This window comes from Grampus griseus, assembly GCF_964374135.1.
Source record: "Grampus griseus genome assembly, chromosome: 2".
NCBI lineage: Eukaryota > Metazoa > Chordata > Mammalia > Artiodactyla > Delphinidae > Grampus > Grampus griseus.
The window spans coordinates 91,226,343-91,243,537 of NC_139018.1; the positions used below are offsets into that span (position 1 = coordinate 91,226,343).

Here is a 17,195-nt window from a genome sequence, read left to right on the forward strand (position 1 = left end):
TGATAAATCTAGAGTTTGTATAGCTTCACTTCCCAGATAGACAAGGCAACAGGCTCCGAGGGTTGACATTTACAGTAGCCCTACCAGTGTTTCGTAACACTGAATCTAGGTTTTCTACTCTCTTCCTCGGAACCTGGCTCATTTTCTAAGGCTCTGTCTTTAGTAGGCAAGAAGATGAGGGAATCTGACAAGAGTGCCACCTTACGACTGTAAGCAAGAATGCCCATCATTCTTTAACACAGCCATATGATTGCCTTTAAAGTCTTATTTATTTACCCCGATTCAGTGCAGGTTAAGGTCAGAGAGGGATGCAATGATTACATAGCAGCTAGGAATTTTCCGTCATAATCAGACTCCAAAAAAGATAAAAGGCAGCTAAATGCAACATAAAAGCTTGGATAGTAGGTCTAAACCCTGGACAGGACATTTTGCACAGCTTGACTCTTATTCCAGACTCCAGTGTCATGAGGCCCTTTTTAGCAATGTGGACTCCGACAGGCACACAGAAACCTGAGCTTTTCTTTCTTTTGCTTTGGTCACTCACTCCAGAAAGTATCTTTGCTTCTTGGAAAGAACTGTTGGTGGTGGATATTTTTCACTGTAATTTGTATTTGGAGCCCACAGGGTTTATTATTAGATATGGTTCTCTTTCCTTAATTCTTGTTCTCTAGTTTTATGTTTCAATTCAGGAGGCATTGCTCTGTGCCTGATATACACCCAGTATACTTCTGTAATTTTTGTCACTCCCAGTTGTAAAATATCTAGCCCAGCAGCTTAGGTCAGTAAATCAGTAGCTTTCAGTGTACAAGATCTTATTACAGTGTATCTGGTATTTTGTGTTGCCAGTAGTAAATAAAGATGGCATTAAACAGCCCCCTTTGCCCTCACACATAAAAAACCCAGTGTCTTCATGTATTATAACAACACATAGAGTCATTTTTCTGAGCTAGTCGTTACTTTCTGAATACAATTTAGTGATATACGTTATTTTAATAATCATTCAGAAAAATCATATACGTATAAATAATCATTTAATTGCATAGACACCATTTTTAATATTAAAATCGTTAATAAGATTGTTCCTAGAAACTTTGCTGCTCTGAGCAGAGTAAGTGATTTTGTCTTCTTTCATCAGATGAATTAGAGAAATTAGAACAGGAGAGACTGGCTTTGGAAGCCACTATCAAAGATAATGAATGCGAAGAAGAAAGTGGAGGCCTCCGAGGCTTGTTTAAAAAAGCTGGCAAGCTGAACATTACTAAGCCAACTCCCAAAAAAGGTAAGTGCCTTTAAAATTTACAGGAAAGATTACAAGACGAGCCACGACTTGAGTGTCTATGGGGGTCAGTAGTGAGCATCTAAAACGTTGGGGACATTGAGTGTAGGTAAGGACTGAAAGATATTTCCTTAAGAGAAGACAGTAAGGCTGGGCTTCCTTGGTGGCACAGTGGTTGCGAGTCCGTCTGCCGATGCAGGGGACACAGGTTCGTGCCCCGGTCCGGGAAGATCCCACATGCCGCGGAGCGGCTGGGCCCATGAGGCCACAACAGTGAGAGGCCCGCGTACCGCAAAAAAAAAAAAAAAAAAGAGAAGATAGTATGGTTAAAAGGTAGAAGCTATTGTAACTTATCAACAACACTCACCCCTTTGTACCATCTTACTGTAAAAACTTTGCTTTAAAATAATATTTGGTTTGGGAGTCATACAGTGCTTTAGCAGATGGAACGTCATAAAACAGAAAATTCTTAGTTAAGATGTAGAGGGGATAGAAATTAGTGACCCAGCCCCCAAACTGGTTTATCTACACCCACACACCTCACACACACCTTGCAGACATTTCAGGAGACTGAAAGTCGACTGGTATAGGTAAATAAGGGATCCAGATAGAATTCTAATTTCAAAAATGCATCTCTATCACAAACCAGAATTCCAGACTTGGAACTTCATTGACTCTAATTACCTGCAGATTTTGGCTGAATGGTACACTTATCTCTGAATGTTCAGTATACATCCCAGAAATGGAGGACCACAGAATGAGACCTTGTTATAAGTTTAATAAACAGGTGATTCAAATAACTGATTTTTTTGAAAATTGCTTTCTTTCCAGAAACACTGCCGGTTTGAGTTTAATGAGGTCCACAGCGACCTCTGCTGGTAGAAAATTAGAATGTTAACATTTCTTTCTTTCATGCACAAATAATCCTATATAGTTACTGAAGTCATTCACTGGTGTAACGCCCAGGAAAGATCATGTCTCTGGCAGGGTCTCCAAGTCAAGTAGCAAGATCCAAACTGAGACTTAGCTGCTGGTCTAGGTTAATAAGAGCCAACCTTTCAAAGAGGCCCTTCAAAGAGGTTGTCTCCTACCCTGGAAAAGGTTTGGTTCTGTTTGCTTATTTTCCTACTGTGACACAAGGACTAAATTTAACCTGTAATACAACATTTTTTTTTTTTTTTTTTTGCGGTATGCGGGCCTCTCACTGCTGTGGCCTCTCCCGTTGCGGAGCACAGGCTCCGGACTCGCAGGCTCAGCGGCCATGGCTCACGGTCCCAGCCGCTCCGCGCAATGTGGGATCTTCCCGGACCGGGGCACGAACCCGTGTCCCCTGCATCGGCAGGCAGACTCTCAACCACTGCGCGACCAGGGAAGCCCTACAACATTTTTATATATTTACACAGAATTATAGGAAATCCAAACATTTCCCTTCTTCAAACACTAGAGGTACCCTTGGGTGCCAGGAACATTCCATGGGCTAGGGGAGAACCTACTGTGCCTTTGTCCCCTTAAAAGGACATTTTCTAGAAAAATGATGTGTTTGAATCTAAAGTTGGAGTTACATCAGGTCTTTCAGGGTGTAAATATTAGAATAAGACCATCTGGATACTAACTACTATCTTCTTTCCTTTTCAATTATTTCGTGTACCCATGAGAAGAATTAATTATCCGTTGAATCTGCACTATGCAATGGTACAATCTGAAAAGCAATGGAAAATTCAGAAGTCATAACCCATACTGCTCTCTAGCTGCTGGGGAGGAGGGAAGCATTAAGGTCCTTATTAGTGAAAGTGGGACTTAGTTTTTCTGGAACGCTGTTTCTGCGTCGCAATACTTTTGGCAAAAATGTACACCTCTGAAAGTCAACATGTCTCACCGTTCAGAAAAGCAAGATTATGTTATGTTTTATTTCCAACACCTACATTTTCAAACACAGCTCTGAAGTAGGCCCCTTCACTGCTCCAGGCCTTTGTTAGCTGACCACTCTTCTGACTTAGGACCAACTCCGCCTCCAGGCACTCATACACGGTCCTCTGGATGCTTTGATTTGCATGTAAGTGGCGGCAGAGTTTGGTCCGGTTTGTAAAGATATTTAACTTTCTCCCTTAGCGGTCCTAGGGAGATACAAACTATATGAGATAATTGCTTCAGAACCGACAGGCCCAAACATGAAAACAACAAAAGACAGAACAAAGCATCCTCAGAACCTCTTAGATCAGAGAGGAAGCTCTGAAGAGGCTGTCAGCTCTACTCTAAGCACTATGCTGACACCCTCGCTTTGAAACAGAGCAATGAAGTCACAACTTTCAAAGATGTGGAAATGAGAAATAACATATGGAGTAGGAAGGAAACCCCTACTGGGAAATAGGAGCAACGGTTCTGAGCAAACACTGCCCTAGTTCCCTGGTACACTTTTGCTGTGTCCATGTTAGGGTGGAAATTGCATTAAAATTTTTTTTTAAGTACTTTATGTACACTCTTAACTATAACTCAAGAAAAGGTGTTTTTAATCATAGTTCCTGGCTTTTTCATCTCATTCACAGAGATTCAAATAGCTCAAATGGCTTTACCTTAGATTCACAGATTCCTTGAAGAGAAAACAAAAGAGTAAGCCAGGTCCACATTAGGACCAAAGGGTCACAAAAGAGTAAGCCAGGTCCACATTAGGACCAAAGGGTCATAGAGAGTCAAGATGGTCATGGTCCCTGGCAACGTTTATAATCCAGGCATTGATGGAGTTTACACCAAAATTGCGCTCAAATGAACAAACTGTCTAGTGAAGGAGTACTTCTGATACTTCTGCTTATCTCTAGAAAACCAATAACCACATGTTCTACTTCTAGGTACATCTGAAAATATAAGTTGAGTTATACCTGAAATTTGGAAAAATCGGGATATTTTGGCTTTTGTATCAGATAATTTAGCATTGGTACCTGCCTAAATAATAGTTCTGCTCTGAGAGAGATTACTAAGGATCTGAAAAAAAAATCTGCTGCTTTATAATGAAAACTGCAATCATAAGATCAATATCAAGTTTTTCTGAACTGTTGAAGGTGATCTAAATTATTGTGGAATTTGACCTTTATCTCTCCTCTTCCGGAGAAGAGGACTCACTATTTACCCATAAGTATAAAAAACACTTACAAATTCATGACTCTTCCTCTATTCTCCTGAAGAGATTTATTAGAAAGTTATTTTGCTTCTTTCCTCAAAAGACAAATGGATGTACTACTTTCTCTTTCATTACAGACAGCAGCATTAACACAATCCAGTCGATGCATGTGGGGGAGATCAACCAGAAACTGGTGGAAGCCAGCACCCAATTTAAAAAGAAGCAAGGAAAAGGCACAATTGATGTTTGGTGGCTGTTTGATGATGGAGGTAAAAAATTCCAGAATATACACTAGGGAGCAGAATTTCTATGTTGATAAATTTAACAAACTGCATGGGAACGTATATGAAACGATATCAGTTAAAGAACAACATTTCCGTGTTCTCCAAAGATTTAAATTAGGTAGGAGCTATGAATGTGGGAAAGAATAAAGATATGAAGCTACTCATTTCCTTTCAGTTGGATATGCTCATTCTTTTGTCATAATCTACTCTCTTTTTGTTGTTAGGGTTAACACTCCTTATCCCCTATATCTTGACTCTCAGAAAAAAATGGAAAGACTGTAAATTAAGAATCTATGTCGGAGGGAAGATCAATCGCATTGAAGAAGAAAAAATTACGTAAGTAATTTATCACTCCTGTGTTTGGATGTTTGCTGTTTTAATTATTTAATTTTAAGAACTGTAAGCATCTTTGAGGCACAATAAATTTAAAGACAAAGTCACCATGATAGGCCTCAAGCTTACGTGTCTCTGGTCAGTAAATTATCTGTGTAATTTTTCTAATCATTGTCTTCAGTCCTTTTATCCCCTTCCACAAATGCTTCCAACAAGCATTTGGCACAGAAGCCTCATCTCAAATCTTGAATGAGAGTATCATTATCTTGTATAATGTTTATTTTGTTCTGACTGGTAAATGCATCCAAGAAAGGAAGAGCCTGAAGGCATCTGTGTCCAATAGTTTCTTCTGGGAGATTCAAACCTGTTAATTCACAGCAGTCACTCTAGCACAGCACACTTAGAAGAGAACAGAGAGACTACATCTGGTCCGAGCCACAGCTCTGCCACCAACAAGCTGCAGGACTTTGCAACAGTCACTGCACGTATCTGGGTCCCCAGTTTTTCACTTGTAGTATGAAAGTGTTTAAATGGATGACTGTTGATGGCTCTTCTAATTAAAAAAATAAATAAGTCCCACGGTGTTAAGTCTGTGTCTCTCTTATTACTTTAGTCATGGAGAGTTGATCTGTAGTTTTGAGAGCAACAAGCATGCCGAGAGTGTGGTGTATCCAAAGGTCTCGGGCGGGAATCTGGAGAATGCCCTTTGGCGGCATTTGGTCCCTCATGACATGCCTAAGTCCTAGCCCTTCCTGGAACTGCTACTTCCAGAAATCACAAAATAATGACTGGCTCTTATGCAGTAGTTTTCCACATTTTCTCCCCACTCTTAGAAAGATATTATAAATATTTAATTCCTTGTAAAGAGAGTCATACTAAAATGGAAACTAACATGAGGTCTACAAAGCCTCTAGTACCTTATTGGGACAAGTGATAAAATCTGAAAATGGTGGTGGATTAGATGGTAGTAGGGCATCGGTGTTAAATTTCCTGATGTCAAAAACTGTACTCTGTTTATAAAAGAGAATGTCCTTGTTCTTAGGAAATACCCACTAAAGTATTTACAGGTAAAGGGGCCTGATATCTGCAGCTTACTTTAAAATGGAAAATAGGTAGAAGGTAGAAAGCCAGCAAGCAAAAAATATATGGATAGACAGATGTAGATAGAAAAAGAGAAAAGGAGAATGACAGATCAAATGGGGCAAAATATAAACAGTTGGTGAATCTGAGCTTTCTTTGCACTATTCTTGTAACTTTTTTGTAACTTTGAAATTATATCAAAATTTTCAGTTTCTAGGGGAAAAAACCTTTAATCTATAATGATCTAATAATATATAATAATTATTAGTTTGTCAGTAGTTTGTCAGTAACTCTATAAAAATTATCCGTAATAGTCAATAAGTATTGGAACTTGCTCTCTTTTTTCCAAATGATAAGGAAGAGTGGACAGCTCCACAATATCTTCCCTGAAACATGAAGGCAGAGCTGGGTTTGCTGTTTCCAGTGACTGCACCTACAGAAATTTCTCCTTGCCTTCAATGGAATAACTTGGTCCACATTTATCTGTATTCATCAAGTACTGTAATGAAAATCAAACACTAACCAAAGCCTTTGTCCAAAATCTAAGCTGAAATAAGACATGAAATCAAAACTCTTTGATTGAAAATAGCTAAATATGCAATGATGAAGTGTTTCTCTCTTATATTTTCAGAATGGCTTCCCTCCTGAGCAAATTTAGGATAAAATTTGCAGACATCCATGTCATTGGTGACATCAACATCAAGCCAAACAAAGAAAGGTATGAAACACTGAACAAGATCCATTGTTTATTCGTGGTACTCTCGCCTTCTCTTCTGTGTTAATTATCAGAAGGTAAAAATGTTATGGATTTACTGCAGTGACTCCTGATAGGGTATAATAAAAAGGGATTTCAAATAATCATGACACAGAGCTATCACGTTCTAATGGAAGGAAAAGGTTTTAAGGTGAAGATGAACTTGAGAGGAAGAATTGTTGAAACACCATTTAGTTAACATTTTAAAATTGCCCTTCATGTTACTGGTTTCTATGGTGGCAAGATTAACAGGAAGCACAAGCTCAGACAATTCTGACCTGAGCAGTCAGGGTTAAGTTTTCATTATTGAACATTACTGGTGGGGCATCCTGAATGGGAAGCCTATGAGAGCCCCTAAAGGCGGTCTCTAAAACTATCTGAAGTCTGGCAAGAAAATGTATTGCTTCCAAAATTTTTAAATGAAAAACATTGAAATAATTGTTTAAATGTCTTCAAAACAACATCATTTTAACTTCATTGATTGTTAAATTTGTCAAGTCCATGATATTTGAAAACAATTTGTAGGTAGATCTTAAAAGGAGTTCCCAGAGGTGTAAGAAGATTGTCTGAAAATCATAGCCAATTATAAATTAAAGTACTTAGAGCAATGACTTAGCAATTATAAAATATTTTCAATTGTTTACAGTCCAAAATCATATTTACTGTTGCATCTAGATGCAGTTTAATACATTTGATTTGGTGTGGAATGGGGTCTCCAAGGGTTAGAGTAGAGGGAGACACGAAGGTCTCAGTATGGCTTAGGTCCTTGCTGGACTCTTGGACCTCTTCTCATTTCTGTTGACCATCATTTCTCCTTCCTCCTGCAGTTCTTGATGGATTGCAATTCCATATTCCTTGAGCCTTCTTGCTCTTACCTTCTTTTGATTCACTGTTATCCCAGATGAGCTTAATAACTAACTGAAAATCATCCAGATTTACGATGCATTCTTATTGACCAAATGGCAACCTCGAACTTCATATAGTTTGAGGGTGTTCATGATTCCTCCAGTGTTATAGGTCAGTTAAAACAGCTTTACGAAACATCTTAACTGTGATAAGAAAGCTATAATTGACAGGGTTAACCTGGATTATTACTATGTAGTATTTCCTTATATCATATATACCACTAATGCCTTTCATTCCTGTATTTCTACAGTTATAAACAGTTAAAAAAAATTAAGAACAGATTTATCATCCTCCTTGGTAAATGGAATTAACATTCTGATATGAAGTGAACTGTCATGTAGTAACCTCTGGTAGCCTTCCACATTTCACTTGAAGAATTTTAATTCCTAAGTCGCTGCCTCTTGGCTTTTGCAGTGATGTGATCAAACGGGCTCATCTTATAGCTCTAATTGGTGGGAATGCATTCTCTTTCATAACACAGCAGGTCCAGTGATTCCCTAGTATGTGCCACTTAGCAACAGGCCAGAGCCTGCCAGCACTCTGCAAGTACAGGGCCATTTACTGTTGTCTAGAGCACAGTCACAGTGTCCCCTACTGACTTTGGATTTTCTATAAGCCCTGGCTCAATGCTGGGCACAGATCAGTCACCTACTTCTCGTAGGTGAATTCTTCTTGCTGTTGTTTGTCTTATCAGCAGCTAAGGACTGTCTGTGCTTGCTGATTAATTTGTTTCTATATCCTTTGCCTCTTTACCCATCAACATGGTTTTCTCTACCCAAGTCCCTGTTTCCTTCCCTCTCTTTTATGCTAGTCTCTGCCCAGCTGCCATGGTCACCTGCTGCATACCCATCCTTTCTGTCCTATCACTGAAGATGTTGATGTTATCTCTTTTACTAACCATGCCTCTTCCTTCTTTGAGTGTCCATCACAGGCTAGACGCTCTTCATCTTCCTACCCCTGACCTTTGTTCCATGGTTTCCTCTTCTCAAGGAGAAAACTCTATGCACAGTCGTAAGAAACAAAGGACCCAGGCATTTGTGCTTTTGTCCTGGTATCTAAATTTGACTTTAGACACCATTCTGATTTGGTGTTTCTTACATATCCTCCACATCCTGCAGTGAAGAGTTCTATTCCCCTTTCTCAGGAAAAAAAAAAATGAATTAGTTTTCACAATTGTGGAGATTCTCTATGTGATATTTCAAGGTCTTGAGGAAGATGCAGGAAAAAAAGTCCATTCTTACTAGAATAACTGCAGTGAATGTACCCTGGTGTGAAGACAAAAGGCCACCAAGAAGAGGTGTGCTGGAAGTGCCATCCTTCTGTCTTCAGTCTTCAGCTATAACTGATGCCGTATTACTTTATAAAACCACCACATGTCCAATGCTGGCAATGCCTTTTCCAATATTTGAAGGTAAATTCTAGAACAGAGAATGGTCATTCAGTAAATCTCACAAATGGCCACTGGTAGCACACCCAGCACCTTTGTGATAATTTTTAAAAGGCAACTCCTCTGAGTGGTTTAATAAGAGAAAGAGAACTCTTCCTCTGGGCTGATGCAGCCCCAGGCCCAGGGCCCAAAGCTTACAGCACTGTCTCAACTTCGGCTTTCACATGGGCCTTGTTGGTCAGGCAGCCCTTGTCTACCATTAACAGCTATCCCCTGATCACTGTTCTTTCTTGGTCACTATTTTCACACAATGTTGAAAATAGTTTGTCAGTGATTTCCGTGTTGGAGGCTAATGTTAACTGTCCTTCAATTACCTTTAATAGATCTTTCAACTACCCGTAAAACATGAGCAAGTCTTGATGGAGACATTCTATCATAAAAGTATTATCTATAAATATGGTAGAGCAAGGGTGAAAGGGAGTACAAAAGCAAAGTTAATGAGAAAATAATTGGGAAAACTGAAAAGCTCTTGTGGCTAAATTTCATTTTTTATTGTATAGACTGAATTAAAAGTAATAGGCCAATAGAACAGCAATCTTTAAACAGAAATCAGAGAGACACCAGAAGCAATTCACTAGATAATTTAGTTGAAAGATGCTAGTGTGATCACAAAAACAACAAATACATTAAATTGTGAAAAGAAATCTTATATGAACCTAGGGGGAAATTTTTATGCAGTCAAAAAATGTTTTTAACTTTGTTATTATGAGGAACAAGGATAGGGAAGGCAGGGCAGCTATAAGTTAATTTTTTAAATTAAATTAATTCTCACTTATATTTAATAGTATGTAATACTTGACCTATTCTAGAATCAATTAAAAAATAATTATAAGAAAGATCAGATTTAATAAGAATCAAATAGAAATCCTAAGCTACCTTTGGATCACCAAGCTAGGAGAATGGAAAATGGCCAAATCAGGGATGAATCTTAGGATGAAGAAATCAAAGATAAACATAGATAAGGAGCAGTAAGAGTTTAGAGAAAATAAATGGACAAATACAGCCCCATTATAACCTACTGTGTCACTTAGCATGCTTCAATTGCAAGTAAAAGAAAACTCAACTCATAGTGACTTAAATAATGGAAATTATTATCAAACTTAACTGAAAAATCCAAGGGTATTTTGGCTTACAGGTGAAGCTTGATCTAGAAGGTTAATTTTACAATTAAGGACTAATTCTCCTTCATTCTCTCTACTCTGCCTTATATTATGAACTCATCAATCAAAGTTGACTTAGCTTATAAAACCAAGATGAATGCCCATAGCAGCCAGAACTACATATTTGCTCATTTGTGTTCAGTGGGAGAAAAAGTTTGTCTCTTCCCCAGTTGTTGAACTCAGGTCATTGGCTGCATTCAGGTAGCACCAACCCAAGCCACTGAGCCACGTGCTGTGGTCAGTAAAATGCAAGGTGCCTGTTGGTCAAGATTTCCTGGGTTATGTGCCCACCCTGGCCAATCAGTCTGGCAGAAGAAATAGAATTGTATTGACTGTCTGATGCTGGGGATAGAGTCATTCCCACCCAAACTACAATGGAGAAACACAGTGTGCATGCTGGGGGGACAACCAGCAATCTCCTTTCCACTTTCCATTTCTTAGGAAACTATTTTTGAACTGCTCTTTCTAATAAGCGCCTGGGCTGAGATGCAAAGAAAACTCTTATCCTGATCAAAATAATTATATGTAGAGCTTAAACAGAGAAGCTGTCAATTGCTAACCTCAGTCCTATGGCTGCTGAGTAAAATGAATGCCTTGCTTTTACAGGGCACTTCATACTTTTCAGAGCACTGTCACCCAAATCATCATATTAACACTCACAACAACCACGTGCCAGCTTTGAGCAGCCATTATTACCCCCTATTATAGGCAAGGTTATCCAGGTCAAGGAGGACAATGGAAGAGCTGGAGCAAGAATCCAGGCTCTTTTCTCCTAGGCCAGCAACTTTGCGCTGATTACCGCGAAGGTCTCTGAAAGCACAGCACTGTTGGGAGGAAGAGCAAATAAAAGTATTGTGTGGCTGAAAGAATAATAGGGCATATCAGTCTTATTCCTTCCCTGTCACTGTCTACCATTCTAAATAAGTCAAAGCACCAGAAATCTACTGCATTAAGTATCTCTTTAATCCCTTAAAAAAAGCACACTGGTAGAGACAACCTACTCCTTTGTAATCTCTGTACTTTGTACAAATCCTAAATCAGGACAACTGATGAGATCACTGAACTCATTGCTTCATATTTTAATTTCTTAACCTAACATCACATTGATTCTAATTATCACTCATTCCAAAGTTACTAAATTATAAGTAAGCCACATTATATAAAACCAGAGAAAACTTTATATTTGAGATCATCTTACAGTAGCATAGTAAAGACAACTACTCATACAAATTATAAACTTTGTTTTGTGCTATTTTAAAAATAAGTCTTGCGGCTTTGCTGGTGGTGCAGTGGTTGAGAATCCGCCTGCCAATGCAGGGGACACGGGTTCGAGCCCTGGTCCGGGAAGATCCCACATGCCGCGGAGCAGCTAAGCCCATGTGCCACAGCTGTGAGCCTGCGTGCCACAGCTACTGAAGCCCGCGTGCCTAGAGCTTGTGCTCCGCAACAGGAGAAGCCACCGCAGTAAGAAGACCACGCACCACAATGAAGAGTAGCCCCCACTCACCACAACTAGAGAAAGCCCACGCACAGCAACGAAAACCCAACACAACCAAAAATAAATAAATTAAATAAATTAATTAAAAAAAAGAAAGTCTTATGAGATTCTTATGAAAGACAAGAATGAGATTTTTCAGCAAATTTTAAAATGTTCCACAGCTCTGAGATACTGCTCCTCCTTTTCTATTCAATGATTTCTTCTTAATCGCTCTAAAATGCCCTCAGATTTTAAAATATTATTGATTTTTGTTCTTTCCTCTAACATGCACCTGAACAATAGCCATTTGAAAATCTCAGGCAGCAACATCAGATACCAGAAGGACAAAGGCTACATTATTTACAGCAAACATTCAAATTGTTCTATAGCCATTGAACTCACTTCCTTGCTCCTCTTAGTTACTATTCTCCTACCTGCCTGCAGCCTCCTGCCATGAGTGCGAGTTGCCATGTGGACTAAAGGTGAGGAGGGCAACCCTATCCAACTCTCAGGGATGCTAGTTCATCTCCTACATTAATTCATGAATGTCTCCCATAGAATCTATAAAATAAGCAGAAGCAAATTCATTTATGGGCTGAAGTGTCTACGTTACAACTGTGTCTTTGACTCTATTATGTAGAACATGTATTTGCAGAATAATTACTATCTGTGTGTTTGCCTAGTAGGCTATTAAGGCCTCACACACGTTAAGGCCTTTCCCTGGATAGGGAGGCACTACTAGAGCCATATGGTTTTACTCACAGAAAGTCCCCTGCAAAGATAATTCTTAAAAGATTTGCATGACATTCAGCTCTGATTCTGTAGCCAGCAGGGCTAGTCATACCTAGAGTATCTGTGAAATAATGAGTTGGTTTCCCACTGTGAGGCCTCTTTTATAATTCCAATTTCAGCTGGAAATTCTTTGAAGAAATGATTGAACCATATCGTCTCCATGAAAGCTGCAAAGATTTAACAACTGCTGAGAAATTAAAGAGAGAAACTCCGTGGAAAATTACAGATGCAGAACTGGAAGCAGTCAAGGAAAAGGTAAGGACTTGTCTCCCTTAATCTTTACCTTGCTATCTAACTAGCTGAAAAAGAAAACAGCGGTTGATTTAAAGATCAAGAAGTAATGTATCTATTATAGAATTTCATTATTCAAGATCCAGGGTATCTCCGTATTTCAAGTGCTTTTTCAATCATATTATTGAATATGAGGATTTAGAAAATTGTCTTCATTTTTTAGTATAAAATCAATTTTTAAGTTAAAAACAGGTTATTGATACACACTGTGAGGTCTTCTTTCCAATTTAATTTTATAGAACAGGAGACAGACCCATCAGTCTAAAATAATTTAAGTCAATACATATGAAAAGTAAATATAGATTGACTCACAGTTTGAGACAATAACAAAGAATTTTAACCTGATAAAGTTAGCTATAAAAACTAACATAGGGATCTGAGAAAATATGTAATTGAAGCAATGAATATGAAAGTTGGATCCAGCACACCTTGTAGGACAGATGTAAAATGGTGGGCTCTTCTAGAGAACCCAATAAAATGGGAGTTACCCTAATGGCCTGAGTTGAATGAAGTTGCAATAGTGAGGATGATGAAAAGGGCAGGGACATAAAAATAAGGCAGAAGAATTGACATCTGAATTGGATTAGACATTCAAGGAAAAGGACCACAAGAACCTCTAAAGTACAAAATTTAAATAAATTATATTAGGAGCTGAAGTTGGAACAAATTAGAGCAGGAGATACTACAAGCCTTTCAAATTTAGTGGAAAAATACTGAGCTAAGAATCATAAGCTCTGTGTGTGATAAACTTCCCAGTTCTAACAAAAAGTTTTCATATAATTGAGCAAATCACTTATCTAAACCTTGTTTTCTGAACCAGTGAAATGTAATAATAAATATTATTCTCATCACTGCAAAATAGTTAATGTAGTTATTTTTCCAAATGTGTCTTTTGGTGACTCTTTCATCGAAACCAGTCCCCTGTGCCGGTAAAAATCAAAGAGCTTAAATAAAGATAGACTAGGGTATAACCTATGTCCTTAGGATATCAAATTAGTATCAAGATTAGGTTAGTTTTCTTCAGCTGCAAACCTGTTCCCCAGCACTGGCCATTCTTATCTTCTTTTTACCGTTATCCATGTGGCTTGCTTGTTTTTTTTCTTCTAGAATTTAATAAGCCACTATAGCACAATGGTCTTATTCTTTATGTTTCTAAAGTTTCCCATGAGTTTTAAAAACACTGTTAAGTTTCCAAACCTGAATGAAATAACTGTAATTTTTTTAAATGAGGTTTTTCTACTTGTCCATAATTTGAGGTAAGAAGATAAATTCTCATTCATAATTCTGGGAAAACTGCCCTCAACAAAATCTGAATGTTGTCCACAGAGTTACCGCCAAGTTCGACTGAACGAACTCTTACAGGAGCACTCAAGAGCTGCTAATCTCATAGTCCTGTAAGTATCATTGCAGACATTTAAGATTGTTACAGAGAAACCTTAGTTGTGAATTTAAAAGCTCTCAACTATTCAGGTGGAAAGTTAAATTTGGAACATGTGGGATTTTAGGCAGCGAGGGAAAATAAAGGCCACCCTGAGACACTGACAACTGAGGCCCATGGGCTCTAGAGGGCTCCATTTGGACTTCCCACCAGGTGTTCCCTACCCAAAGGGCCAGGGGCATAGTGCATGCCCATCTAGAACCCTGGCTCCTCCCAGGTTCCAGGGAACCTGACCCTGGAATTCCCTGCCTAATTAGCCCCAAGCTGGCTACCAAGGTTCCCAGGCCCCTTCCCTAGATAGCTGCTCCTGAGGTATGGAGTCCATAGTATGTTTGCAAGACTCTTTACCATGGGCAGGAGAAAAAGGAGTGGGCTTTTCCATTTCCACTCTTTGCCCTCCACTCCACAAATGTTAGGGGTGTACCTGCTGAAAATATGAATGTTTACCTAAAGATTCATTGCTAAACATGAAAACCAACAATTTCACATTTATACCTCATGAACTGACTCCTATGTACAAAGTTAACTATGTCTTCAAACAAGGTCTACACTGGAGGACTATCCATTTAAGACATAGATTGTTCTCCTGAATTGGGTGGTAGGACTCAAACAGCTGTTTCTCCCAAATATAAGAGCTTTAAACCATTAGGAAAAGTCATTTTTTCCAAAAATGGGGAGAAGTATTGGTTGATCACATTTTCTATTTAAAGAGTGAAAATTTATTATATTTATGCTTTGCCTCTACCCTACAATGCCCAAGCCTATTTTTCTGGTTTGTAGATATTTATATTATCCGAGAAGTATATCAATTTAATATCTATATTCAAAATAATTTCCATGCTTTCATTTTGTCGGGGAGGCACATAAAAGGTTCAGGCCACTTGTTATTACATAGCTCAGATAACTAGTGATGTTACTGCCTGTACTAATTGTCATGTTTGTTCTTTATTTTTCTTCCATGCTGTCAGGAGCCTTCCAGTGGCAAGAAAAGGATCTATATCAGATTGGTTGTACATGGCTTGGCTGGAAATCCTCACGAAGAACCTCCCTCCTGTCTTACTAGTTAGAGGAAATCACAAAAATGTCCTGACGTTTTATTCTTAAAAGATAAAGGATTAGAACACATTTTACCTTAATGTATGAGTAAGTAGGAGACATGTTCCAGTACTTCATGTTATAAATCTGATCTGTGGATATGCAAACCTCTGGAGACCAAGTAAACTTTGTCATTTTTTAAATTATTACTTAATAGGAGCTATTTTTTTTTTTCTATCAGCTTAAGGGGGTGTCAAAGCCAATGCTACCCCTAGAAAAACATCTTGTCATTGCTGTTGAAAAACAAGAAAATTAAGCAAACCCATGCTGGCTTATGCCCATGAAAACCACCAACTTATTGTAAGCTTTTCCAGGCACACCTAATCTTCTGTGTGCTTCTAGGCCCTGGTAGAGGCTTCAGCCACCAGCAGTTTCTCATTAAATGCCTATTGACAGGCTGGTATAGTAACCATGGGTGGTTATCAAAGGAAAAGACCAACTGGGCAGGAAACGTGATTATGCTTGGCCTTCTGAGAAGCTTATACCTAAAAAGAAGATTTGAAAATCAGTAACTGAAACCTTTAAGGAGTACTTGCTTCTACACAGTGTTTAAAGCAGTTACCTAAATGAGGTTATTTAATATAACACAGATCATATACTTAGAGTGATCTGAGCGATCGCTGATAACATATGGCTTCAATTTGGGGCTGATTGAAAAATATATTAGCTGGATTAGGAGGTAACGTATATTCCAATTAAGTGAAATATATTCCATCCTTAATATATAAATTTCAGTTGTTTCCCCTATTTAGACATTTCCAGCATGGTATTACTTTGCATATTTTTTTTCTAATTAAGTGGGTAGCACAGATGAAGTCTTCATAGATGTTTAATTGAAAACCAAATACCACACATTTTCTAACTGTTATAAAGAAGTATATCCTGAATCATATATTTAGTTACTTTATACAGTGATTGTATAGATTTAAAAGAATAATTAAAACGTGAAGTGGAGAAACTTGCAAATTTGGAATATACAAGTATCGATTTTGTTTCATTTGTTAGTGTTCCTATAATACTTAATCATATTAAAAAACAACCAAAAACTTTTTTCTGATGGATGGCTTGCTTATTTTTTTTCCTGACATATTATGACTGTTTATTCTAACTGATAAAATGTGAGGGGAAAAAAATCAACCTGAAATAAAACCACTCAAATTCGTTTGCTCTGGCCTAGGTCATGCTTTTACCTTTCAGTCACTAAAATCACTGGTGGCACAGTGGTTGAGAATCTGCCTGCTAATGCAGGGGACACGGGTTCGAGCCCTGGTCTGGGAGTATCCCACATGCCGCAGAGCGACTGGGCCCGTGAGCCACAACTACTGAGTCTGTGCGTCTGGAGCCTGTGCTCCGCCACGAGAGGCCACGATAATGAGAGGCCCGCACACCGCAATGAAGAGTGGCCCCCGCTTGCCACGACTAGAGAAAGCCCTCGCACAGAAATGAAGACCCAACACAACAAAAATAAATTAATTAATAAACTCCTACCCCCAACATCTTCTTTAAAAATCACAGTGCAATGGTGTATCAGATTTGAGCCTGAAATTTTCAGTCGGTTGCCTCATCTGCAGGTTGTTTAAAGCTGGGACTCAAGATTAGTCTTCCAGGCCAGACTCTGGCCTCAGAAGGATGACTAGGGAGGGAAAAGGGAAATAGCAAAGCTTAAGAAGCAGCATATCCCTATTCCAAATCTGACACCATTGGACTTAACTCAGGCCTGGATTAGCCCTCTCTCTTGAGCCCTATGTAC

The 17,195-nt window shown here is 38.6% G+C and overlaps 1 protein-coding gene and 1 long non-coding RNA gene across 5 annotated transcripts in view; one reads left to right on the top strand and one right to left on the bottom strand.

The window, feature by feature from the left end:
- SLC12A1 (solute carrier family 12 member 1) overlaps positions 1 to 15,454 on the top strand; it is a gene marked incomplete at both ends in the record, with an annotated part of 89,638 nt that extends 74,184 nt beyond the window's left edge. For all 3 annotated transcript variants that reach the window (XM_082647412.1, XM_082647410.1, XM_082647411.1), the window contains 7 exons: positions 1,136 to 1,279; positions 4,526 to 4,657; positions 4,897 to 5,008; positions 6,717 to 6,803; positions 12,741 to 12,876; positions 14,239 to 14,306; positions 15,319 to 15,454. In XM_082647412.1, coding sequence (XP_082503538.1) covers positions 1,136 to 1,279; positions 4,526 to 4,657; positions 4,897 to 5,008; positions 6,717 to 6,803; positions 12,741 to 12,876; positions 14,239 to 14,306; positions 15,319 to 15,454 — 815 coding nt within the window. The remainder of the gene's footprint in view (positions 1 to 1,135; positions 1,280 to 4,525; positions 4,658 to 4,896; positions 5,009 to 6,716; positions 6,804 to 12,740; positions 12,877 to 14,238; positions 14,307 to 15,318) is intronic.
- Positions 1 to 17,195, bottom strand: part of LOC309818029 — an 84,482-nt gene that overhangs the window by 40,758 nt on the left and 26,529 nt on the right. The window lies entirely within an intron of this gene.